This window comes from Anguilla anguilla, chromosome 2 (genome assembly GCF_013347855.1).
Source record: "Anguilla anguilla isolate fAngAng1 chromosome 2, fAngAng1.pri, whole genome shotgun sequence".
Lineage (NCBI taxonomy): Eukaryota > Metazoa > Chordata > Actinopteri > Anguilliformes > Anguillidae > Anguilla > Anguilla anguilla.
In genome coordinates, this window is record NC_049202.1 from 67581214 (window position 1) to 67606489 (window position 25276).

General features: G+C 49.2%; 1 protein-coding gene across 4 annotated transcripts in view; it reads left to right on the forward strand.

The window, feature by feature from the left end:
• Positions 1-3078: 3078 nt before the first annotated feature.
• The window catches only part of palm3 (paralemmin 3), a 33801-nt gene continuing 11603 nt past the window's right edge, over positions 3079-25276 (forward strand). For 2 of the 4 annotated variants that reach the window (XM_035405497.1, XM_035405500.1), the window contains exons 1-2: positions 3251-3646; positions 24913-24967. In XM_035405497.1, the coding sequence (XP_035261388.1) occupies positions 24920-24967 (48 nt within the window). In that variant the 5' untranslated portion in view covers positions 3251-3646; positions 24913-24919. The other 2 variants (XM_035405499.1, XM_035405498.1) reach the window with 2 other exon arrangements.

A 25276-nucleotide genomic window follows, 5' to 3' on the forward strand; every position in this document is an offset into this window, starting at 1 on the left:
TGGCAGCAGGTGCATGCACATATGCTCATGCACACGCAGTGTGTTCACGTGGGGGAGGCGGGGGGTATTTTGCACGCTTGAGATAGGCACGCATGCATGTACGCGTGTTCTCACAGGCGTACACGTTGGGTTTTAATGTCACAGGGATAGGTGTTGGGTTGTAATGCTTTGATTTTGTATGGCCCCTGCTGGGTGCCGGTGTGTGTGTGTGTGTGTGTGTGTGTGTGCGAGTGTGCTAGCGGCTTTGCAGGCTCTGCGAATTAACATTAGTGCATGCGTCGCGGTCCGTATTAGCCTGATGCTGAGAGACAGAGGTCCGACTGTGTGCGTAACAAATTGCCTTGAAAGGTTACGCAAATGCTCCAGAAAAAGCCAGTGCTGCGCAGTAACTTGCACGCGACCGTAACATCAGAGGGTCCCTCCGCGCCTTCCAGGTAGCCCGCGCGCAGTCTCACGCAACGTACTGCAGAATTACAAAACTATGAAAGTTAAAAAAATGCGCTCCAGAACTGTTTATCTCTTCGTGGTGCAGGGATAATGGGACCTTGGCTATCCTTTCTTTTCTGCCTGCCCAGACTGAGGGGGCGTGAGGTTTCCTAACCGATAGCTATTGACATGGGGGTCTCTCCGTGAAGTGCAGGATGTGAATTTGTTGTTGCCATGGGAACCCTGTGTCTGTATAACGCTGTATAACAGAAATTTAGTTCCACACACAACATCGTGCAACTCTGGGCCATAATGTACATACAAATATAGCACAATGCCGCACACGCTCCCATAATGATAGACGCACTCATAATGCACACATACGCAGTTGTTGCTTAGCTGAGAGATCTCATTGTTTTCCTGCCCAAACACAGCAGATACGGGTTAGCTTTGTAGCTAACTCGAGAACAACTAATGACGCGTGCTTGCTCCCTGCTATAAATAAATAAAAAATTAAATAAATACAAAGACACACCTCAAAACAAGACCCCCGTACACAACCCTGTACAGTATGTGTAGTGGGACTACCATTCACAAAAGTTGTGCAATTCAGTGCCAAATCCAAAAACAAAGACTCTGAGGCCGATCACACAAAGGTTGAGCCAATGCCAACAAAGAGACATGTTGCACATGACCAGCCTTGCACAAGCCAGCAGACAGCATGTGAGCACACCAGCACAAAGACAACGCATTCAATAGACAACTGACAATGAGACGCACTTCTCACACACAAACTGTGCACAGAGGTTTTACACAAAGACACAGCCCCATAATAGCTGACTCATCCAAAGATAGAGAAAAGGCACGTGCGCAAAAAAAAAAAAAAAAAAAAATAGCCGTGAGGGACGAAATGAATAAATAAATAAAAATGTCTCTGCAGCTCAATAGGGAACAGCGAGGCTCTGGGGTGGAGGTCACGGTACGCTATCTAATTTCGCGCCTCTCACTCTCTCTCACGCACTGTCTGCATGGGTGTCAGTTAACCTGTGCCGTGAACAAGAAGTAGCCTAGCTAGCTCACCACGCTCTGTCCAGTCACTTCAGAGAGCACACTTATTCAGCTAGCGCTGCCTCTTTCGCCCACAGCGCGCAGGAACTGCCGCCGTGGGCCATGCATGGCAAATTGTGGTCACTCACTCACTCACTCACTCACGGACGACCTTTGAGGGACGTTTTGTGGGACGCATGCGCAGGCGGTGCCAGCTGAGACGTGTCTGCGGAAGTGAGTTGCGCCGTGGGTCTGGACGGTTACGTGCTTGTTTATACCCCTCTCTACCTATCCATACTCATGCTGGCACAAAATGGACTCACCGAGTCACCCATTTGGCCATTTCACAGTGGTGTTGGTTGAGGTGAGTGCCCTTCTACAACACACAGAAAAGAGTTTTAAAAATAATTTTAATTATTAATAATAATAGTAATAATAATAATAATTATTATTATTATTATATAAAAAATAAATATGAAGGCAAATCACGACGAATATATCTTACATTAAATCTGATCTTAGTACATTTTAGTATGTCTGTTATATTTACTGTCTTCTAAATTGAAACTAACTCTCTTATCGTATCAATGTACATACACTGAGAGACAAATAAACCAAGATCTGAACCAAGCACCATTCCAATCAATATAAGCCAATTAAACTGTGCTGTTCGTCAGACTGATCGTACATTATGCTAATATTTTGTATATTTAGAAATAATTTTTTACATTAGGACAGTGGAATCTCTGGTTCGACTGTAGAGGGTCACTTTCACGCGCGCTAAATTAATTTTTAAAACACTGAATGATCACATGCTGCTGGGACAGCAGTCACATTGTCAAATTAAATCACGTGACTTTTGCGTGTTTGCTGCTTCTTTGGATGAAAGAATTTGTTCGCATGATGTCAACAACGGACACCTGAATGTGAAATGTCAAGCGGCCACATGACTGCGCTCTCACGCACCCATGCAATTCCTCATGCTCCAAATTATATTACGGAGCTCCACAATATTGTGGCCATTTATTAAGCGGGAGAATGCGGGCCAAAGCGACGCACGCCTCGAAGCGGACGTTCCGCTTGTGCGCAGCCGCTCTGATGAAGTCCAATTTCTTGGCTTTACTTATTTTTTTCTCTTTTGGTGCCTCGTTGAGGACAAGAAGGGCATAAGTGATAAGGATTACTTTCAGCAAACCGTGGTTTGACCTCTTAATATTATGTACATTTTTATCCTAAAATAAACATAGGCCTACTGCAGTCCTGCTTTGGCCATTGCGTAGCCTACGCAACAATAGCCGGATTACACTAACAGGTTATTTGGCTAATGCACTTTTTTCATATCTTGGCACTGCATGAAAATTATACACCATTGCGTTGGACCTTTTATTTATTAACATAATCGGGGTTGGACCTTTTATTAATTAACATAATCAATAAATAGGGCATCTAGATTAGCAATTCGGGGAAATGGGGATATATGGTGCTCACCTATCACAGTCGTAATCATCATTATTGATTACATAATGTTATTCTACACGCCGCCCTGACGTTTTAGGATATACATACGAACACTTTAAGTAACGTGTTATTTCAGTCTTTTATATGCTAGCAAAAAAAAAAAACTTTTCGCTTTGGCGATTTTGAGGTTTTTAAGGCAGTAGCTGTCTCACCATCTGCGAAAAATAACAGGAAACCAAGCACCCATTTTAACAAGATCGTTAACGTTAGCCATGTAAAAGGGGGCTGGTCACACCACAGGAACGCCAGTCAGGTATAACTGGCTGCTGCAGAAGCGCGGCGTGCCGCTGTTAATATTTGACACGTACCAACTTGGGAGTGAAAGACCGGAGAAGCGGCAGAAGTTGCCTAGTATCTGAGGTCTCCTTTCTGCATTTCACATCGTAGCCTACGTTCCCTCAAAAGTCGCGTTTATTCATCACAGCACGAATGCTAGATCTGGATCTTAATATCCTTTGGATTTTCACTCGGACAAAGAACTCAGGTGTTTCTGTTGCAGAGGAACATTTTGCGGAAACATTGTAGCCCACAACACAATTTGAGTTAGATTGTGGACCGATCGTTCGTTTGGCGTCACACATTTTAGTGTTTTTAAATTTTATTTTACGTTATTTTTTAACTTTCTGAGTCGGACCTCTTTGCTCCATCGAGTAAGGTAAGGAAGCCAGTTTAGCTGTAGCTACATTGGGTGATCGAAAGTTTCCCGTATGTCTTGAAGTTTAGGCTATATTAAACGCGATGGTTGTAGCTGTTTCTTTTATCCTTTAACCGTTAAGTAGGCAGAGGCAACTCAGGCAAAAAATAATAACAAATAAATAACTGAATATGATTGTTTGCTTCGCTGTTTTTGGTAAGCTTCGCAAATAGTCTTGATGACCGATCAGACGAAGACATTTTTGATGTGTGTCTGTACGAAAGTGTTGACTTGGGGACTTTCATTTTGTATCCAAAGGAAATGACAAATACCTATGCAAAGCAATGTCTTCACACGTGTCTTTCGACTGGGAGGTTGAAATTTTTAGTTTTGCATCGACTAGTTCATACTTCAGCACTAACATAGAGACACGGTTGATAACACGCTTTTGGGCAAAGCGACCCTTCCCGGGTTTTCTGAAATAAAACCGTTAATGAACTTTCGACCGAATTTGACAAGCACCTGAACGTTTCAGACGTGAGTATGGAGTAATTCTGTTGCCTTTCGTCCGCCAGGTCAGATAAACAATATTTGCTTCTTGTACGCTATCTTTGAAGGTCGTGTGTGTCACACCTCATTAAAGCTGTATATCCATTAACCTTTTTAACTGCAAGTCTTAGTGTGAATGGAAGGGGGTTATGCAATACTAACATTTAGCATGTGGTGAAATTGCGCATACGTTGCTCAGTTGATGCATCTGGAAGTAGTGCTTGTTGATGAAAACAAACTGATAATTTGTACAGAACTTTCAACTAGCCCCTGTAAGCCGGCCCAGGGCCTCAGAAAGGAAATGCATTGCTTGTGATGTAAGGAAAATAATGAGACAAAATTAATTATATAGGAATCGCTGAAAGTGCTTACGATGTTCTTTCTGATGGACTGATGCAATTTTATCTCGTGTAAAACCAGTAGCTGCCTTGCTGCTTGCAACATTTTGCCACCACCCCCTCACTGACTCCAGAACGAATGAAGAGTGCCTGAAGCTGTCATAGTGGAAAAAAAAATATAGCATTTTAACTGACTGCCTGGGTCACGAGCAACCAGATTGAGCCTCCGGCTTGCAGAGCAGACTTTAAGGTACCCATGAGCTTTGCAAAACGCCCGGAACAGAGAGACGCAGGGACGGAGATGCAGAGGAAGACAGGGAAATCACCGATTAAGGACCTGCTCTGATGTTTCCATCTTGACGGGATCTAACTCTTCTTGTGGTTAAGATACTTTCCTAATACTAAGACTTTTATCCAGGTATGTCAGACAAAAAAAAAATGAAGAAGAAAAAAACACGATCTGGTGGTGCATGGTGCCATGGACAGGGCCTTGGACAGGGTTCGCTCAGGTTGTGTTGTATTAGGTCTGACAGGATGGGCACGTGGACGCAGAGTACACTGTCACTGGCGAATGGTGATAGCACGGTACTGAGGGCATTCCTGTAAAGGTATAACCGCAGTAAAAATGGAGGTGGTGAAGGGTCCGCGTCAGCTCGGTCCGGATCAGGTCCTGCGGAGTGGCCTGTTGGCGGTGATGGATGGGGAAACATGCCAGGGGGAAATTCCTCTCTGGTGCCGTGTCCTTTGTGCTAAACGAGTTGGACTTCCACTGTGTCATATTTCCCGCCCGCACTTTCTGCCCTGAAGTAGTTGCAGTTCCACTCGTAATGTACTCGCGCTGTTATATTCCTGAAAATGTTTGTCTTAGTGGAAATCAGGTTAAGAGATTTGATTGCCGTTAGGTTGTAAAGGGAAGTGAAAAAAGCATGCGAGATGTAGAATACTGGTGTTTATCTTGATGATTGGTCAGGTGGTTAGTGGTTCCTGTGTGTACAGGCACAGACCTGCCCTGCTGGTTGGACATGCTGCCTGTGTGTGTGTGTGTGTGTGCGTGCGTGTGGCTGTATGTGGCTGTGTAGGTGTGTGTGTGACTGTGTGTGTGTGTGCGCTTATTGGTTTTACTGTATCTGCAGTTGCTGCTGCTTATTTTGCAGTGTATTGTATTTATCGTGTTGATCCACCTAAGCCTTTACTCTGTAGCTGAGGTACAGTACCCAGAAAAAATAAAAGTTGAAGAGAGCTTCTTCTCGCTTCTGCCCTTTCTCCTGTCTGAATAAGCTGCAAGATGTAATTTTGTTTGTTTAGCCTGGGAAAGTTGGCTACAGAAAAACTCCTTTCCAGACTCCCACACACAATAGCCTGCCACTTCAGAGCTGTAAATCCGCTCGATTTGACGACAGGTGGGACTATAAAAAAAAAAAAAACGTCTGCTTGCTACTGATGAGGCTAGGCCTGAACGTGCGATTATAAACAAGGAAACGGCCTCTCCTGACATAACAGGAGCTCGAGTCCTGTTATTTATAAGGTGCTCTATCATTCATGCTACATTACACTCGAATAAAGAGGCCTACTTTTGAGGGAAGTTGATCCTAGCTCTTAAGGCGAATGCAGCCATAAATCAAGGCAGTCTACGCTTTCATTCAGCAGCACAGTTTAACACTCTTACTCGGTTTGTCCGCACAGCCCTTTCCACTAAGTGTCTGCTGAGGAAAGTCATGCCTTCTGTCTCTCTCTTTCTCTCTCTCTCTCTCTCTCTGCTTTCGAGCCTACCTGGCCTGTGCCCGTCTTGGCTCCGGGCCACGCGAAACATTCCTTTGCGCTGTGCATTCGCAGGTACAGCACTAGACCGGCGGGCCCGGAGCCCGTGGTAACGCCAGTCCGTCTGCACTGCTGCGCTGTGCCATAGCGTTGCCGAGGATCTGGCGAGCGAGCCGCCGGCGCCCTAGCCCGGCGGACCCTGGCGGCGATGGCCGGAGAGGAGCCCACGCTCTGCCCTTTGCTCGCTGAAAGCCAGAAAAATCGGCGAGCGCGTCGGCGTGCGAAGCGCTCGCCGCGTCCCCGCTCCCCTTCCTGCGTTCGTTTTAATCTTCAATCTCGTCCGGCGGCGTGAGAAACGGCTGGGGCTGGAGCCGTTCGATGCTGCGCGCGCAGTTTCTCACTCTCGTTAACTTCGGGCCCGGCTATCGCGTCCCCAGATCCAGCTGTCCGATTTGACTGCGAGATGAGCCCTCTCGCTGCAACTCTGCGGATGAACGCAGGCATTCGGCTTCTAAAATATACTTCTGAAATGTATATTTTAAATACGGATAAGCATCCATCCCCACAGCCGTGTTTTACTCCAGTTCTGCTGAGATTCGTAGTTATGATACTTATGTTGACCCATGGAATGAGTTCACTTTGAGCTTTCTGTGTTAATGTAATGCACTTCTACAACAACAGCGGGAGCACACCAGGTCCAGCCATCGATGTGTTTTATGGTTCGGACGAATCCTGTCCTTATGCTGACGGGTTGATTGACTCGTTTTGGTTTGTAGTCAGTTTACTGAAGCAGAGGTGTTGGAAGATGCAGCAGCTACATTTCTGCACTTTGTAATTTAGTAAAATCTTTAAATAAAGATTGGCTGTAGCAATCAGTGTTATGTGCAGAAACAACTGTGAGATCATAGGTCACTTGTTACAATGATTAATGATTTAGGGTTGCACAAAAGCATTTAACTAATAGCAATCAAACTGCCATGTTAAATGCATCATAAAATGTTTTTTTAATAGAGCACATTGGCTCGATAGTTTGGCAGAGCTTCAAAAAGCAGTAAAAGAAATAGCTTATATTAACGTTCCATGAAATCGCATGATGCAACAGATCTGATAATTTATTATGCCATTTTCTGTGGAGTGAATGCAAGGCAGACTGCACTGCCAATTTTTAAAAATGGCATTTTACTTGCTTGTTAGCCTTAGCAGAGTGCTCTTTTTTTTAAAAAAAGAATAATATTAGCTGACTGCAAATATATGGGCTTCCCAGGCAAATGTGCTGCAGAAAGTGTAGCTGCGTGCTGAATGATATTGCTATGAGATTAAACGTGCGGAAGATGGCTTCCCTTGAGTGGCGTCAACATGAAAACCCGTTTTTTTGACTTGCTTCATAATCATCCAGCCGATAAGCATCCCAGAAACTCTCTGGCTCTGCTTTTTGGTGTGAAGGTTGACCCCAGCTGCTCCCCCCTTGCTTCTGATCCTGGTTGTAATGGCTGAACGGTTACCCAGGATGCACCAGAGAGAGATCCACAGGAGGGTATTGTGGCAAATCGTTCCATTGTGAAAGCCACTTCGCAGTAATGTTTACAGTCTGACGTGATCTTTTGCACACGGAGTGGACACAGACACAGGTTTACTTTCCCCGTTCGCATCTCCTCTGGCACAGCGTGGAGTTAAATGTGAAGGTGGGAGTTAAATTAAAGATCTGTTAAATGTGAAGGCTGAAATTAAGTATAGATTTCAGAGCTTGAGAGGAAAGGCTGGAGTTGAGCTGTGAACAGTCGCTCAGTCGGTTTTTATTTTCATACAGTGCTCTTCACACCAAGGTGTCCCAGGGCGCGGAGTAGCCAACTAATGTATTTGCAAAATACAAAGGCAGGCCAAAACTCAGTCTGTTGCATACACTTGCATAAAAGCATAGCCAAATTTTTGTCCTTTTTTAAATTTTAAGCCTTTGTTTCGGTATTTTTCTTCTTAGCTGGAAGAGAGCTTCTCAGCAAATGTGTATAGTAGTGGAACCTGGCCGAACTGAAACGATACCAAGGTACTGCCAGTATTTGGAGACCTCCGTATTTTGGGTGAAAGGATCTGGCTGTTGTATAAGGTGCTGAGAATTCTTCAAGATAGGAGTGCCCTTTCACATTTAAAGCTTTTTGTGCAGCATTTGCACTCCTGAATGGCTATTCGAGCCCTGGGGAAAACACATCTGCATGGGAACAGAGTCTGGCTGCCTTGGTTTCACTGTCGTTAGCTGGGCTGAGTGTTCAGCGTCGGGGGGTTTCCCCTGCATTTCATGCATTTACATCTGCACGCCGACATCATCTCTCTCTGCGTGTGGGCACAAACGCGTACCACACGCGGTGGTAAACCATGTCTCTTTTTTCTTTTTTTTTAAATTTGGTGACGAATACAGTTATGCAAACACGAAAAGTTTTCGAAGGCCAAAAGCTGTCGTGATGCAACTTCAGGGTGTCTGTGGAATGCTAAGCTTTGTGTAATTGTCTTGCCAGGAGGCATGTGTTCATGCCGTTTCACTGCAAACTTCACTCTGACATAAGCGCAGGACAAATATGTGATAGCAACAGACATAAGTGCCTCCCCAAACTTGTTTTAGTAAAAATGCAAATCCTGTACTCAGAAAGCAAGACGATGATGAGCAATAGCATGCTAGGGCTTACGGTGTGGTAACAGCTGTTCAGCCTGCAATGTAGTGATTATTCCTTATGGTATGTTGGGAAGAGATTGATTATAACGGTTGGGTTTCATGCCATCGGAAGTCATGTAGTAGTCTTGTACCTCTGTATGTATGTATGTGAGCATCTTGCCTTATTTAACCATCTGCTTGTGTGTAATTGGAGGCAGCTCAGAAACGCACACAGTTTGTCAGTCCACTGGCTGTAAGTTAATTTGCTTGCCTGTGTCTGTAGTGTTTGTGAGTGTGTCTGTGAATGTGTGTGTGAGTGCAGGACAGGTGGCGTAAACAGGTGTGTGTTCGTTAGGGTGGGCATTTTCAGTTACTTCCCAGATCGATGGATTGCATAACGTGCTCGATTCCAAATCGATTCCTGCCATGGGGAAGAATCTATTTTTAGAACACGTCTTGGCCGGGCGGCACCACTGGTTATATAGAAATTGCATGAGCGCACAGCAACGCACATCAGTACCCAAGCTGTTCCATCATCATAAAGCCTTAGTTTAAAGCTTAGTTTATTGTGTCAGTTAGCACAGTCAGTGTCAGATATGACACAAAGAATTTTATTTTCAACTCACGAATGTTGCGCACCCCCAAAAACCAATACACAACGGGGTTGGCTGAATACTCAATTCTGATTGGCTGGAACGTGTGTATTATTTCTCCGTATTCGCCCGACGACGGAGTAGCACCTGCTAAAGTTCAGTCATCTTCCTTAAATGAGTGTGCATCAGTCTGACTCGATAAATAAAGGGCAAATTTGTAAGAGCAAGAAAACAGTCACAAATATCATACTTGCAACAGTGTCAGCTTCATGTCCACGAATGACTGTATAGAGGGCGGCTGGTCTAGTTACAGCTTGACTACGTTTGTAGTTATATTTATATCCAAAAGCCTCCGTTTTTGGATATAGTTCAGTAGTTGGCTATTTGGGTAACCGTGATGTAAAAACATGCTGTGAAACCATTTTGACTGAATTTTAATACTAGGTAACCAGGTTGAGGTAGTCTACTGGAAAGAGGTGTTTTTATTGGCAGGTGGTCGCCTGTAGGGTACGGGATGGTTTCGAGAGCGCTTACGTTTCCTTTGCCGTGTATTCGCACGTTCTGAAACGCATGTTTTCGGTACAGTGGACGGAGGCAGTAAATTGGCCTCGGGTAATTTCCCCTCATCACAGCGAATTCAAACCGCGTAATGCTCATCCACTTGGACATTATCCCGCTTCCACAACGGCTCACCAACAAAAAGCAATGATTGCAATCAAAACATGCGTTTCAAAACACATTTTTGCTTCATTCTGTTCATATTAGATTAAAAAATATCCTCTATGTTAATGCATTTCTTTTTTTTTCTTTCTTTTTTTTATGCTACATATGCTACTGTATGATAAATGAATACATGGAGCCAAGCTCCAGCACGTAGTTGTACACGCATTGTCTTTATGAGAAAATAAAGATCGAATAGGCACGTATCTGACGAGCAATCGATCAGTTCCTCGTACCCATGCCCAGTTTCCATGTGACTGCAGTATGCCTGTGTGTACCTCTGAGGTTGTGTGTGGATGTGGTGTGGGTAATTAAATTGGCCGGTGGTTGTGGTTTATATGTGAGTGTGCCCCTGGGTTTGTGCATCTGTTGTTGGTGTGAGTGTGCTTGTCTTTGTCTGTTGGTGTGTACAGTATTTCTATCTATACGTGTGATAAATTTGTAGTGCTGTAAACCTTATGGTGGTGTGTATATTTATCTGTGTTTCCGTTACATGGGTGAGTTCATCTGGGGTGTTGTGAGAGTGATGGTGGAGTGTGTGTGGTCCGTGTGTGTGTGTGAGCGTGCTAGTATGTGCGTGAGTATGCGCATGTGCATATATGCGTGTGTGTGCGCATGTGTGTGTGCATGTTCGTGTGCATGCGTGTTTGTGTGTGTGTGTGTGTGTGTGCATGCGTGTGTGTTTGTGTGTGTGTGTGTGTGTGTGTTACTGCCAGTCTTTAGTAGGGACACAGTGCGGGCCTCCTCTGAGAGTGAGATTTGGGGTTAGCAGTCGGCATGCTCAGCACGCAGGGACAGTCGAAGGTGTCTTGTCAGAACTCGTCAGAGCAGGTGGCCCCACCGAGAGCCCATACCCACCCGCCGCTCCGCCTCCCCCCCCTCCCTCAAACCTCCCCCCCCCCCCCGCTCTCCTGAGCTACACTCCGGCTTCGTTTCACACGTGACGATTAGCATTTGTTCAAAACCAAATAAGCGTTTTGAATTTTTTTTAAAACGGCTTGGGTTTCAGTCGAGGACAGCGGGAACACAGCCGCGCATGAAACACGCCGTCTTCTCCAGCCTCCTCTTCACCCCGCTTCAGACTGCCAGCTGCGGCTCTGCCCGTCTGCTGGAGCCGTCGGGCAGTCCTCTCGGGGGGGCCTGAACGGGTGATTCTGGGGGTTTTTGGAGCTCTTGAGGTGGCCTGATGTGCACAGGGACAGTGACCGAGCGTCCTCCTGCACTGGCTTGTGCCTCTGCAAAGGGAGGACCCCACCCAGCCCAGGTGCTCAGTGCCAGAGGAGTCACTCTGCAGACGTCGGGCGTGACCTCTGTCCTTGAGCTGACTCGTGTGGAGGGACATACAATGGGAGGGACCTGACCTAGCCTGGCCTGTCTTCCTCTTCCTTCCTTTATTGGCAAGTGTTGGGGGTGTTGGAAGTATTGTGATTGATTTCTGAGTGCTATCGTTGTTTTTTCCCCCCCAATTATCTTTGAGTGCACTTCCCCCTATTCACAAAGCATGCGTAAAGACATCATCTATTGCGTAAGTACAAATAAAGACAAATTAATCTGGTGTTTGAATTCTAACATGAATATTAATGTGCTTTCTCTTCGAGCGCTGTAATTAATGTTTGTGAGTTGTCTGCCTTGGGAGAAGATTTAAAAACAGGATGAGGAATTTGATTGGATGTTTAACCAAGCATGCAGACAAATCACAGCCACCTCCCACAGGAAAATGAAAGCTCTGGTTGTGAGCCTGCGAGTGCAATTTATTTTTAGATTATGTTGAAGAGCTTCGGCCTATTTAAGTGTCAGTGTGGATTCGGTGATGTGAGGAGTTATAACTTGACAACATCCCTCTCCTCTTCTCACAGTGGGGGCCCTCAGTGTGTGTGAGAAAGGGAGTAGGTGTTTTTGCATGGCTGTGTGTGTGTATGTGTGTGCGTGTGTGCAAGAGAGACAAAGAGATTAAATGTTTTTGTGTATCTCTGTGAGTTGGTGTTATTGTGTGGCTGTGTGTGTGAGTAGGTGTTTGTGGGTGTGTGTGTTTGTGTGAGTGAGAGAGTAGGTGTTTGTGTGTGGCTGTGTGTGTGAGCAGGCGTGTGTGTGTGCATGTGTATGCGTGTGTGTGAGAGAGAAAGAGATTAGGTGTTATTGTGTGTGTGTGTGTGAGAGTAGGTGTTTGTGTGGCTGTGTGAGTAGGTGTTTGTGTGTCTGTGTGGCTGTGTGTGTGTGAGTGAGAGAGTAGGTGTTTGTGTGTGGCTGTGTGTCTGTGCATGTGTATGTGTGTGTGTGAGAGAGAGAGAGAGTAGGTGTTATTGTGTGTGTGTGTGTGTGTGTGAGAGAGAGTAGGTGTTATTGTGTGTGTGTGTGTGTGTGTGTGTGTGTGTGTGTGTGTGTGTGTGTGTGTGTGTGTGTGTGTGTGTGTGTGTGTGTGTGTGTGTGTGTGTGTGTGTGTGTGTGAGAGAGAGAGAGAGTAGGTGTTATTGTGTGTGTGTGTGTGTGTGTGTGTGAGAGAGAGAGTAGGTGTTGTGTGTGTGTGTGTGTGTGAGAGAGAGAGAGAGAGTAGGTGTTATTGTGTGTGGCTGTGTGTGTGAGAGTAGGTGTCTGAGGGTCATTTCCTGTCCTTTGGTTAAGCTAATGAGCGTGGGGTGTGTGAGATCCATGAGGCCCTCGCACATGCATCTTAACCCGTAAACGTTCCGCCACTTATCCCTGTCAGAGTCATGTGGGGAGAGGAGTCGGAGTCAGTTTTCCACGCTTACAGACGTTCCCGCGATTCGTCGGGTCAGGGCCTAGTGAGGTTTGCGGAAATCTCCCGCCGCGGCTCTACGCGAACAAACGCGGGAGCATTCCTGGACGAATCGCGGGAAAAGGTTACGGTGTTCTTACTGAAGACCTTTCGTTTCTGGCGCGATTTCTTTAATGAACGGCCTGCTGTACCGGATCTGCCCTCTCAACAAGTCTTGCTCAAATACGAGACTTTTGCACGTAGAAGATATTATTGCTGCATCGTGTGATCTTTGTGAGGGGAAATTTGAACGTTTATTTTTGGACTGGAATAAGTAGTGCCTATCTCCTTGCGTGACATGGCCTCGTCTACTGCAGAAACACCGTTAGAAAACGTCATCGTGGTCTCAGAAATTGCTTGTGCGCTATGAATAGGCTACTTCTCCTTGGTAAGCATCGCTACCAGGCTCTTCCACTTTCAAGTGGCTTTTTTTAATCCAATGTAGCGAGCCGGCTAGCGCCACATATCAGCGTCAGATATAGCCAGCTATTTACCTTGAATTACGTTTGCTGTGGCGTCCCAAAAAGAACTCTGCGTATCGATTTTCTTTTTCTTAGCTGATAACTTACGGTTTTTCTAAAGACTGTTACTCTTCAACTGTGTTGTGTTGGTAGGGTTTACATCTCTGCCTAAACTATTATTCAGAAGAATATCTGGCTCTTTTAAAGATGAACTAGCGTAACATCAGTTTTTGTCCTACATGGTTTTGGAGGGTGGACGTCCTGCCTTGCCCCTTCTATCCAAAATGGTCGTGTGGAGTGTGAACCGGCTTGACACAGAATCTTTCCATGTAGGACACTTATGTATGAGAACCACTACGTATCCCGGGTACTTGAACCCAGCAACGATGCAGGTTCTGTGTTTAAAAGCTATGGAGACCACACACCCCTATGAGGGGCACAGGACCATCGTTCATCAGACACAGAGAATTACACACACACGTACAGGTGCGCACACACACGCACACACATACATGCTCACGCACACACGCACACATACACGCTCACACACACACACATGCTCACGCACACACACACACACGCTCACACACACACACATGCTCACATACACGCTCACACACACACACACACACACGCTCACACACACACACACATACACGCTCTCACACACACACACGCTCACACACACACACGCTCACGCACACGCTCACACACACGCACACACACGCTCACGCGCACACACGCTCACGCACACACACACACACACACACACACGCTCACACACACACATGCACATGCACACTCCCCGTCCCCGACTCGCTGAAGACCCGCGTTTTCAGGAGAGGGGGATCAGGAGGAGCTTAAGGGAAGCGGCAGATCCCGTGTGACGTTTTGTGTCGCTCTTCTGAGTGGAAGAGTGCAGGATCCAGGAGGGGAGTGACAGGCAGCTGTCTCTGAGCGCTCCAGTGAGCGCCCTGGGAGAGCTGTGACATCTGGCTGCCGTGGCGACGGTTTGGCGCGCGCTTCAGCGTTTGGGTTTGGACCGGCGCTCAGAGGCGAGCGCGGCCTTTCGCCCGCGCCGCGCGCCGGGCTGCTCTGGAGCCGCGCTCGCTGGGCGTGGCACCCTGCTGTCTGCGCTCCGCACGCGCTCCCTTTGCTCCGTGTCTCAGACCCCGTCTCTGTCACTGCTCCCTGCTTCCTGTTACAGTCATCCCCCTCTCCTCTCCTCTCTGCCTCCTATCCTCTCCTCTCTGTCACTATCCTCTCCTCCCCCGTGCCCCCTCTCCTCTCCTCTTCTCTCTGCCCCCACTCCTCTCCTCTCTGCCCCCTCTCCTCCCCCCTCTGCCCCTATCCTCTCCTCCCTCCTCTGCCCCCTATCCTCTCCTCTCTCTTCCCCTCCCCCCTCTCCCCTCTGTCCCCCCATTGCGCTCCCTGCTCCTCTCTCAGCTCCGTAAGGCCCTAATGAGAGGAATGAAGACCTGGGACGTCAGGGCTGTGAGGTCTCTCTTCCCAGCAGAATGAGAGCAGCTGGAGGTCCCCACTTACTCCGTTATGGAGGGTGTTGGGTAGGGGGTGGGGGCTCGCAGTGCTGGCTTACAGAAGTGGGGGGGGGGGGGCAGTGCTGGCCTACAGAAGGGGGGGTGGGGTGGGGTGGGGTTGGGGGGTCGGGTGAGCAGGTACTTTGCTCCAGCTGCTCCAGGTGCTCAGCAGCGTCGGGTGCAGCTCTGCGCACAAACAGTCATTATCTGGCCTCTGAAGAGACCAGGATGTCAGAGCGGTGAGCTCACACTGCGCTGCCCAGGAATGCTGACTGACAGATTTAACAGCGACGGGCTGACACCGGGAGGAAAGGGCGTGTGTGTGTGTGCGTGCGTGTGTGTGTGTGCGTGTGTGTGTCTGCACGTGCACTCGCTAGCAGGATGGCTTTTCGGTCAGGTGACCCGCGGCCTGTCGAGCCGCCCCCCCCCCCACCCACCCACCCCCTTCTCCCTCGCCACCGTCCCACACCCTGAACGGAAACAGGAACTCCTCCCCTTCCCGCGGGGTTGTTGGGGACCTGTGAGGACGCGCTGTCTCGTGGTCGCGGGCGCAGGCTGGCTCTGTGTGCGGAGCGGCTCGTCCGCGGGGCCCGTGTGAGTAGAGACGGCCCGCACGCTCCGCAGCCCAGCGTGTCGGCGTGTGAGGCGGCGTGGGGGTGGAGCTCCCTACGCAGGCTTGGGCAGGAGGAACGGGCTGTTTAACTGTGACAGGCTCGCGCTGGGGCGCCGTGGAAACCACCCACCCCCCCCACCCCTCCCCGTTCACACGAGCCAGCTGAGAGCCCAGCTCGGCGCTTTGGCGGCGCAGGTTAGCCAATCGCGCGACACCTCAGGCGTTTCGGTCGACACCCGCGCCCCCGTGTAATGCGACGCCCCGGCCGCAGCGAGGAGCGGAGTGGAGCGAGAGAACGAGCGGGGAGGAGAGGCAAGAGCCCCCCCCCCCTCACCGGTGCTCAGCGACGGTAGGGGCGGGTCGCGCGGAGGAGAGGGGTCTGGGGTTCTGTGAAGCGGCGGTTCCTGTCGGAACAGGAGTGCCATTGTCCGCGATCGGGCGGCCCTGGGGAAACGGCGGACAGAGAGCGCATTGATCTGCCCCGGGACATCAGCGCCTGGAGAGGGGGGCGGCCTCCCAGAGCAGCACGGGCCCGGTTTCAAACGAGCGCGAGCGAATCGCACATTACCCTCCCCGCTAATAGAGCTTCGCCTCTGCTGATGCGGGACGGGACGTCTGCAGCCTGACGGGCCCTTTCTCAGCCGCGTTTGGGAAAAGGCCTTTTTCCTCACGGTACCTTTACCCTTCTCGTCCCGGAAGGCCATGGAATTTTGGTGCACGTCTAGAGAGTGGATTAACCAGTTTCTGTGTGTGCGTGCGTGTGTGTGTGTGTGTGCGTGTGTGCGTGCGTGTGTGTGTGCGCGTGTGGATTGCACTCAAACTGCGCGTTTTGATTGTAGTCAAAGCGAGGAGCTGGAACAGGATGTCTGCTCGGGGAGCTGGGGCTCTCTCCTGTCTCCTGTGTTCAGCCTGCGTTTGGGGCCTGCGTTTGGGGCCTGCGCTCTGCCGCGGCGCGGCGCTGGGCTGTTGTCACAGGGCTGCGCGTTAGCGCGCTCGGTGGAATGCGGTGTTTTCCTTCCCTTGACCCGCCGCTGCCCGGGGAGCAGGCCGTCTGCGGGGCTGCAGCTGCTTTTACCGCATTTTTAAGATTCCACTCAAACCCCCCATGAGCCCAGCGCACGCACGCACACACACACACACAAACGCGCACGCACACACATGCACAACCACACATGCGCACGCACACACACACACACACACACACACAAACGCGCACGCACACACATGCACAACCACACGCACACACACACACGCACACACACGCACACACGCACAACCACACACACACACACACACACACACACACACAAACGCGCACGCACGCACACACACACACACACACACACAAACGCGCACGCACACACACACACATACAGGCACGCACACACACATAAGCGCGCACGCACACGTGCATACATGCACGCACACACAAACATATGCGTACACACAAATGCGCACACGCACATACAGACATGCGCGTACACGTGCATACACACACACAAATTTGCACGCACACAAATGCATACATGCACGCACACGCGCACGCACGCATGCATACACACACACAAACGTACATGCGCACGCACACACACACACACACACACACGTGTATTACTCAGTCTTGCACACATTTACTCTGCCATGCACTGTTACCACACACGTCGTTAGAATCTTAAATATGACCCTTCAGCAAAAAGGGCTTGAAAATAAGTAACTGATTTCAGAACTCCTGACACTCATGTGTAAAATTAGAGAGCCGATTGTCTTTGAAGGGCTGAATGATACTTTAAAGGTCAGAAAGATCTGGCTATGGCTGTCAGTCAAGCCTGCAGTCTGGGACTGTAAATCATTTTCATGGAGAGCCGTGGCTAGCCAGAGGAGAATATGGCATTTAAAGGGGGTTGGTTTGCTTTGGAAGGTGATTTCACAATAACCTGATAGGACAGGGAATGGAGGAGCTAGACTGCAGTCAGCATGCACGAACGCCCCCCCCCCCCCCCCCCCACTACACGCACTCTCCCCCAACTCACAACTGGCTGTCTGCATTCCTGAGGTCCATAGCTCTCGACAGTTTCACGTACAGCTGCATACAGTTCAGTTCTCCTGAGTCAGTCAGTCTGTCTGTCTGTACTCCTGGAGCAGGAAGTAGGCTCAGGACAATGCTGTGACAGTCATGACCACAGACACGTCCAAGCAGCCGGACCCAGAACGTTCTGCCAGCATGCCCCTTTCGCACTGCAGTGCGTGGACCAGGCACAAAAAGACGCATTTCCCACCGCAACGTGGATGCCTATTAAATCCATTACTGGGGAATCGGGGCCACGTGCATTACAGTACACTGTGACCACATCGCCCTGTAACGAACTAGGTTTTCATTGGAATGCCTAATAAAGCTTGTGTGGAGGATTTATTGCTTTAATTAGTGCTGTAATAGTAGTAATATGTAATGGTCTAAGATGGACTCGCAAAATTTTATTGCACTATAATTGTAGAAAGCCATGAGAAATTAGCCACTAACTGCATAGCCGCTGCCGCAGTTTCGGACTATAAAACCATGTCCTTCGCATAGCGATTTATTTTTTGCCCCCCACAGGTCACCCCTGAGAGAATTCCCCCAGCATTGTTATTAGGACAGGGGCCAGGTGTGTCCTCTTTCGCCGGGGCGGGTCAGAAGGCCTCAGCCTGCGGTATAACCGCGGACGCCTCATCTGGGGAGGGCCGTGTGCTGGTTTCATATGAAGTCAGCGCCTCCCCGAGTGGGTGGTGCTCACCATTTCCCCTCTGCTTTACCCGCCGAGCAAGCTGCCTGAGAATCTTTTATTTAGAGTCCTTCGCCGCCGTTCAGAGTCGCCTTGTCACAGTCACCTTATCCCCGAGGGTCTGACACAGAAAATTATTTCTTCCCTTATCCGCGATTTTCCGGTGACACTGGGATTTGTAGGCTGTGATTCATTTGAAGTCCTCTGCGTGTCTCCAGCCGATCTAGTAGAACGCACAAACGGGACACAGTAATTGGCTAAAAGCTAAGCGGTGATGAAGTAGGTAGAGGGAGACAATATCTGTTTGGAGCCATCCAAGAAATATCCCATTAACTGAACGAATGGCTGGAGGCTGAAGAATTATGACTGTGGCCATTTACTGAATCTTCTGCTGCACTGAAACTTGTAGTATTCGGTACCTTGTATGGAGGCAGATGTCATTTGTTTCGCATGAATACGTTTTCCCGACGTCAATCCATGTAACCGAAACGGAGTTTTTGACTCTTTTGAACCAAAACCTTTTCATGTGACTCTTACTCCCAATGAACAGCCTTTGATTATTCTCTCTAATCTTTATATTCACAATTTTAAAAATTTAGTTCAATGGGAAATATTGTGAATGAAATTATAATGGGAACAGGACAGTTTCTCTACATTTGTCGCTGCAATCTCGACTATTTGGAATGTGCAAAATATTGAACTGTTCAATTTCATACCACACAATATAAAAATAGGTATCCATTCTTTCATGTTTATTCCATAGTCAACATTTTATAATATTCCGTATTGGGCAGTGGGCATTTCTGAGTCAAAGTTTTCTGAAGTGCAAAGCCAGAAATCACCAGTTTGGCAAATCATATTGTGGTGCTAGCAAAACATCAACGTATTGCGCATGGATGCATTATTGTGAAAAGTTGCTAATAGCCGTTAGCCCCTCTGTGGGAAGATTAAGGAATTGCAGCTCAATGGGTGGATTCATTGGGAGGCTGTAATCGTATCTTGCCGCTGGAGGACTGAAACACGAAGCTGTGCGTTCTGGCCGCTGAGAAGGCAGGGCCCCGTTCAGCTGCACAGCTCAGCTTCGCTAGCTCCAGACTGCAGACTTCCTTCCTGTGCGTGAGAGCGCGAGAGCGGTCGCGGCGCGCGCCCGGCGCAGAGCTCGGGGGCGGGAAGGCGAGGCACGCGCCGCTGACTGCGGGGGGGGGGAACTCCCAGAGTGCACCGCTTCGGCGCGTCCGCTAAACGAAACGCCGCGGTACCCGTCGCCTCTCCCCTTTCCGCTTCACTTCCGCACGGGAATCTGTACCATGTGACCGAGTGCAGGTACGCACAATGGCGTCAACACAGCGGCTTGAAAAAAATTACTTTGTCAAACAAACAAGGAAACGTATCAGTGAGCGTCCTTTATAAGTGGATATAAGAACGTAACATTATGCAGTGACATGAACAGGCCATGCATCCTATTTAGGGTGATCATAAGGAACATGAGAACAGGTCTTTCAACCCATCTCTGCCTCTCATTTACCTACAAACTTGACCGCACCAGCATTGCATTAAGCTGTGGTTTCTGAATGCCTTTAGGCTTTCTAATTGCAGCAGGATTTGCATCACTGGATTTAAATGTCAGGGGTGATGTCACTGCCGACGGCATTGCTGGCCTGTACCTCTACCTGTTTGGGCACTGGGCAGTTACTGCCCTGACGCTGGTGTGTGGGGTTGTGGTGGAGTGATGACTGCATCGCATACGCAGCACGTGCTCTGTCTGTCCTCTCATGCACGACTCCCCATTACACCTGTATTACCATCATAATGAGTGCGTCTGCTTATTAATCCCTGATTACGGATAAGTGATTCGTCGCCGGTTCGTTTAAAATGCCTGCATACGTTAAACGATGCAATTGTGCAATGACATGTCGGTTATGGTATTGTAATTATAATACCTAATGTTGAATTTAGAATGCATTTGATTTTAAAAAGGATGATTTTTTTTTTTTTAAACCACCAAAGCCAGTGAGAGCTGGAGTTCTTTTAGAAAGCGTGTCGCGCTTCATTGTCTCATGACCCGATGCTCGCATAATCAGCCACTGACAGCCGGCAGTTGAAAACTGGCTGTAATTAAGTTGCGGGCGGGGAGACGGACGGGGAATTAATTAGCAGACGACACGACGGACCACATTCCCGGCGAGGTGACGGGATGACAGACAGGGGTGAATTCCATTAAGGAAAGTACTGAGGGAAACATGGCTGAGCGCGTGTACAGCAGGCTGTAAATAATTCCGCGCGGCAGCCAATTTTATTGTGTGTGGAGCTGACAGACACATGTACTTGAACGCGTACCTTTTTACCGATTACGTGAACCACTTTGCTCTCGGGCTGAAAACATGTTTTGACATGACAGTGTCGCTGTAACGGTATATATATCTGTGTGTGTGTGTGGATTCTTCCCCTGAAATATTCGGCAACTTCCTCCGTGCGTTTGGGCAGGAGCAGACAGGCCTGCGTGTCAGCGGGAAGCGATGCCATCGCTCGTGCAGTTCCGGTCGTCTTTTCTCTCCCCGCCGTCCGTCGAAGGCGTCCTGCACGTCTCGCGGCTGGCGACCGGCGGAGTGGGCAGGTGCCTAACGAGCCCCGGAAACTCGAAAAAGAGATTACCCCCACCTGATCAAACCCCTGCACTCCCTGGGCCCGCACACGGTGGGCCCAACCGTAGATTTACCCCGGGGGACGTCCAGTCACGGTCGGCGCCGGTACGTTGAGGATTGGATCCCAGACCGCGGGCGGGGCGCATCGCTGCGTCTGGAGCCTGAGCGTGATGCCACCAGCGTGTTCCCACATCACGTCCCCAATCGCACCTTCCAAATACTGTTTTTTTTTTTCTTTCTCTCTTTATTTGTCATTTTCTTCTCATTTCCTTCGTGCCCTCTGGGATTGGCTTCCGACGATGTGACGCACCCCGAGGCTTCGCCCGTGGCGATGGATGGAAATTCTCTCCGTTTGAATGTACTTTTTATATGAAAAGACGTGCACTCCCGCAGTCAAACTGCGCAGAACATATTTCCATGTAAGACTCTTGGACGTCTTCCTTGGAAAAGGTTGGGAAAACAAATAACCAAATAATTTCATGCAAAGTCTAAATTTCCAAAGCCCAGCCTGGATGGAAACCAGTACAATGTGCAGAAATGTACTCTATCATAGCTGCTTTAACCCCTTTTTTTTACCTTTGTGAACCATCCCAGCGCTTTTGGTAATTTGTATTTGTCCTAATACTGTAGCTTATTCTTCTGCCTAGTTGGCTTTGCAGAGTTTAGGTCAGAATAGTGTTCACTGTGTGAACTAAACTGTGTTCCTTGGCTAGAAATAGCTGTACAAAATAAGTATTGTATCTTACTGAACCTGTGTTTAGTAGTTGTCTCTGACCATGAAATGCACTTTTGTACACCGCTTTGGATAAAAGCGTCTGCCAAATAAATGTAATGTAATGGAACTGTGATGTTGAACGCCCGTCGGTATGGTAACCACAGTTCTGCTTGGGTTCGTGATGTTTTGGAGAATAACGGACAAACTGAGTTCCACGACGGAGCTGTTTCAGGAGGTGCTCAGTGAGACTGTGATCACAGGGCCGAGGTGCTCTGTCCCGCACTCCTGATGTGAACCCCGTCTTTATCTGCGTCCCCGGGCTGTCTTCGGAGAGCTGCCTGATTGAGCCAATCATGTGGCACAGATTGGTCTGGTGGCCTGGAGAGCTTGACAAATCAAACGCTGACCTCGCCTGATCGTTTCCAACGGGCCCGTCTGATGATGCCTTTCCTTTTGATGTGGGTTTGGTGAGCCCCGCTGTTGTGACTGCTTCAGGCTCAGGGAGCGCCCCCCCCCCCCCCCCCCCCCCCCCCCCTTCAGCCTCCCCCCCACACCACAAAAGAGCCTCATAGGCCCCGACTTTTATATTTATCTTTATCCTCACAGATTATTGTCTGAGAACGAGACTTCGTAGTTCTTAACGACTCTCGTCTGGCTAGCTGAACGTGCGCTTCCGAGAGAGGGCTGAAGGAAGCCAGGGGGACTCTGGGTGATTGCGTGGATGACTGGGGGGGGTTTCAAACGACGCACGCGGGGCGCTATAAAGGGCCCGAGAGCCCCCGCGCTTCTGTCGCGGCGCATAACCGCGGGCCGAGAATCGCCGCGGAGTAACTCTGCACCGAACGAAGCCCGCGGCAGCTGTAGCGCATCTCGAGTTCCTCCGGCTGGTCGTGGAGCGCTAGCCGGGCTTCTGCTGCACCCGATTCCGCACGCGGCTTCCTACGGGGGGGGGGAAAGGCTCCCCTTCCCTCTGACACCGCCGGTGTGAGAATCTGCGCCAAAGCCTGACCTGCTGTGGGCTTCTGAGGGGCCGCAAAAGGGGTGGAGAGACTCCCTCGCTCTCGCTATTGAGACGAGGGGGGGAGTATTTAAGGCTCGCCCCTCGTCTCCTGCGTAGCGCAGGGATCAACCCCCCCAGCTGTACGATGCGTGGGAGTTTTCTCTTTGAAACTAAATAGCCCAGAAAAAAAAGGGCTTTTTCTACCTGCCGACGAAAGTATGCTTCGGCGCTATTGCTGTGGAAAATCCGAGTGTGAATATTCTCACTTGTGCAGTGGTGGGTAGGTCACCATAGCAACAGCTGGGCAGGGTAGCTGCAAGCCTGGAGGTGGAGCAGAGTAGGCAGGAAGCACAGTGTCAGATTCCGAGCTCTCTCCTGAGAGGATGAGACGCTTCCTGATGAAAAGATAGTATTATTTCTTTTTTTATTTTTATCAGCAGCAGGCTATTCTGTTGGGAGCACAATATGCAACATCAAAGGCTTTTTAAAATTTACTTTATAATTCTTTTTTTCTGGTCATATTTCTGAAACTCATCTCTGCAACTGAAAGTCAGGAGCTGCTTGGAGACAGTGGTGTTGAGGGTGTTTGGAGACAGCGGCGTTAAGGGTGTTTGGAGACAGTGGTGTTGAGGGTGTTTAGAGAAAGTGATGTTCTGGGTGCTTGGAAACAGTGGTGTTCAGGATGTATGGAGACTGTGGTGTTCAGGGTGTTTGGAGATTGATGGTGTTCAGGATGTTTGGAGACTGTGGTGTTCAGGATGTATGGAGACTGTGCTGTTCAGGATGTATGGAGATTGATGGTGTTCAGGATGTTTGGAGACTGTGGTGTTCAGGATGTATGGAGACTGTGGTGTTCAGGATGTATGGAGACTGTGGAGTTCAGGGTGTTTGGAGACCCATGGTGTTCAGGATGTTTGGAGCACCGCTCGGACTCCCACTCAGACTTCCACTGCTGTGGAAGTGTGTGGGAGAACACTCTGGCGTGAAGCAGGTTTGGAGCCCTGGGCCTGCAGTGCTGTCGAAGACGCCTCTCGGGTGTGGAGTGACATCAAAGAGCTCTGTAGACCAAAGGCCTTGTTAGCTTAGAGGAATCACAGGAGACGGTCAGGTGTTCGCAGGGCTCAGAGAAGCCCGTCGCCTAACGCTTGATCAAGTTCTTCCTCTTTCTGCGAGCCGCCAATTACAGGCCAACTGAAGAATTCTTCCTGTCGTGCCTTCAAAAGACGTTCCAATCCCAGCCTTGGGCCGTTTTCCCGAAGATTGCCTGTGTCAGTGAAATGAGAGTCGCTGCTGTCTCTCGTCTGGTTGAAGCTCAGTTTGCAACTCCCTGTGTCCTGTGAAACCGTGCAGCTTCTCTCTCTGCTGTTTGTGTGCTTTGGTCCTCAGAGCCACTCAGACTGTGACACAATTTCCAGTTTTTTTTTTGTTGTTACACTCAAGACAACGTCATCCTTCTAGATGGGAAACTGCCCAGACAATCTTTTCAATTCCACGTTCCCAACGCAGTCATTGTGTGCACCCTCTTGTCATAATATCCATGGATTTATCCCTATCATATGTGTTTCATATACTGTATATGATTTGGAGGATAGCCATAGCTGTGTCTGCTATCTGCCGAATGCTATCATTTTAAAGTATGCCTCTGAGACGCTGCTGGGTGGCTCATCCTGTTAAGGCATCCTAGTCTGGTATATGACCACTGTGAAACCACTGACTGTGGCTAACAGCCCCCTGGGGCGATGTGCAGTTGGCACTAGCCTTCCCCAGGGAAGGCATGTTTTCAGTCTGCTGGGATGACAGCATCCTGTCGCACATGGACCCCCCACTGGTGGAATGGGCACTGCCTGCTGGGATGCACATGAGGGTCTTCCTCAGGCTCACGTCTGTGTGTCCCTGACTTCTGCGGCACCTGACATCACTTGTTTTGGAGGAGAGCACATGCTTGATGAATACCGGATCAATATGATTGGGTGAAAAGGAGAAAAAAAACATTAAAAAGTGTCCTCTCAGTCTTTGGAGCAATACAGTTTTGGTGGTGGGGGGGGGATGTGTTTGGGACAGTAGTGTTGTAGAGACCGTGGTGTTGTAGGGACAGTGGTGTGTTTGGGACAGTGGTTTTGTAGGGACAGTGGTCTGGTTGGGACGGTGGCGTATATACACACATAAACCCTGTGTTCTGTGCTGCAGGTGGAAGATGGCGGACGAGGCGGAGAAGTACCAGCAGAGGCTGCAGGCCATCGCGGTGAGTGAGTGACCTATTGGGTCTGCACAGAGACGCACACACACACACACACACACACAAGCACTAAGGCATCCGGAGGAGGGAGAGATGATTAAATGAGGGTGTGGAAAACCAGTCGATTACTGGGCTAAGGTGGGGGGGGGGATTGAGCTGGGATTGGGGATAAGACATGAGAGTTGGTGGGGGGCAGTGGGGAAGGCCTGGGGGGGTTGAATAGGTGGGGTACCTTTATAGACTGGGGATAGAGAGGGTGTAGAGAAGGCAGATGGTAAGTGTGCATTAGGGGCAGAGTTAGTGTAGACTAGGGTG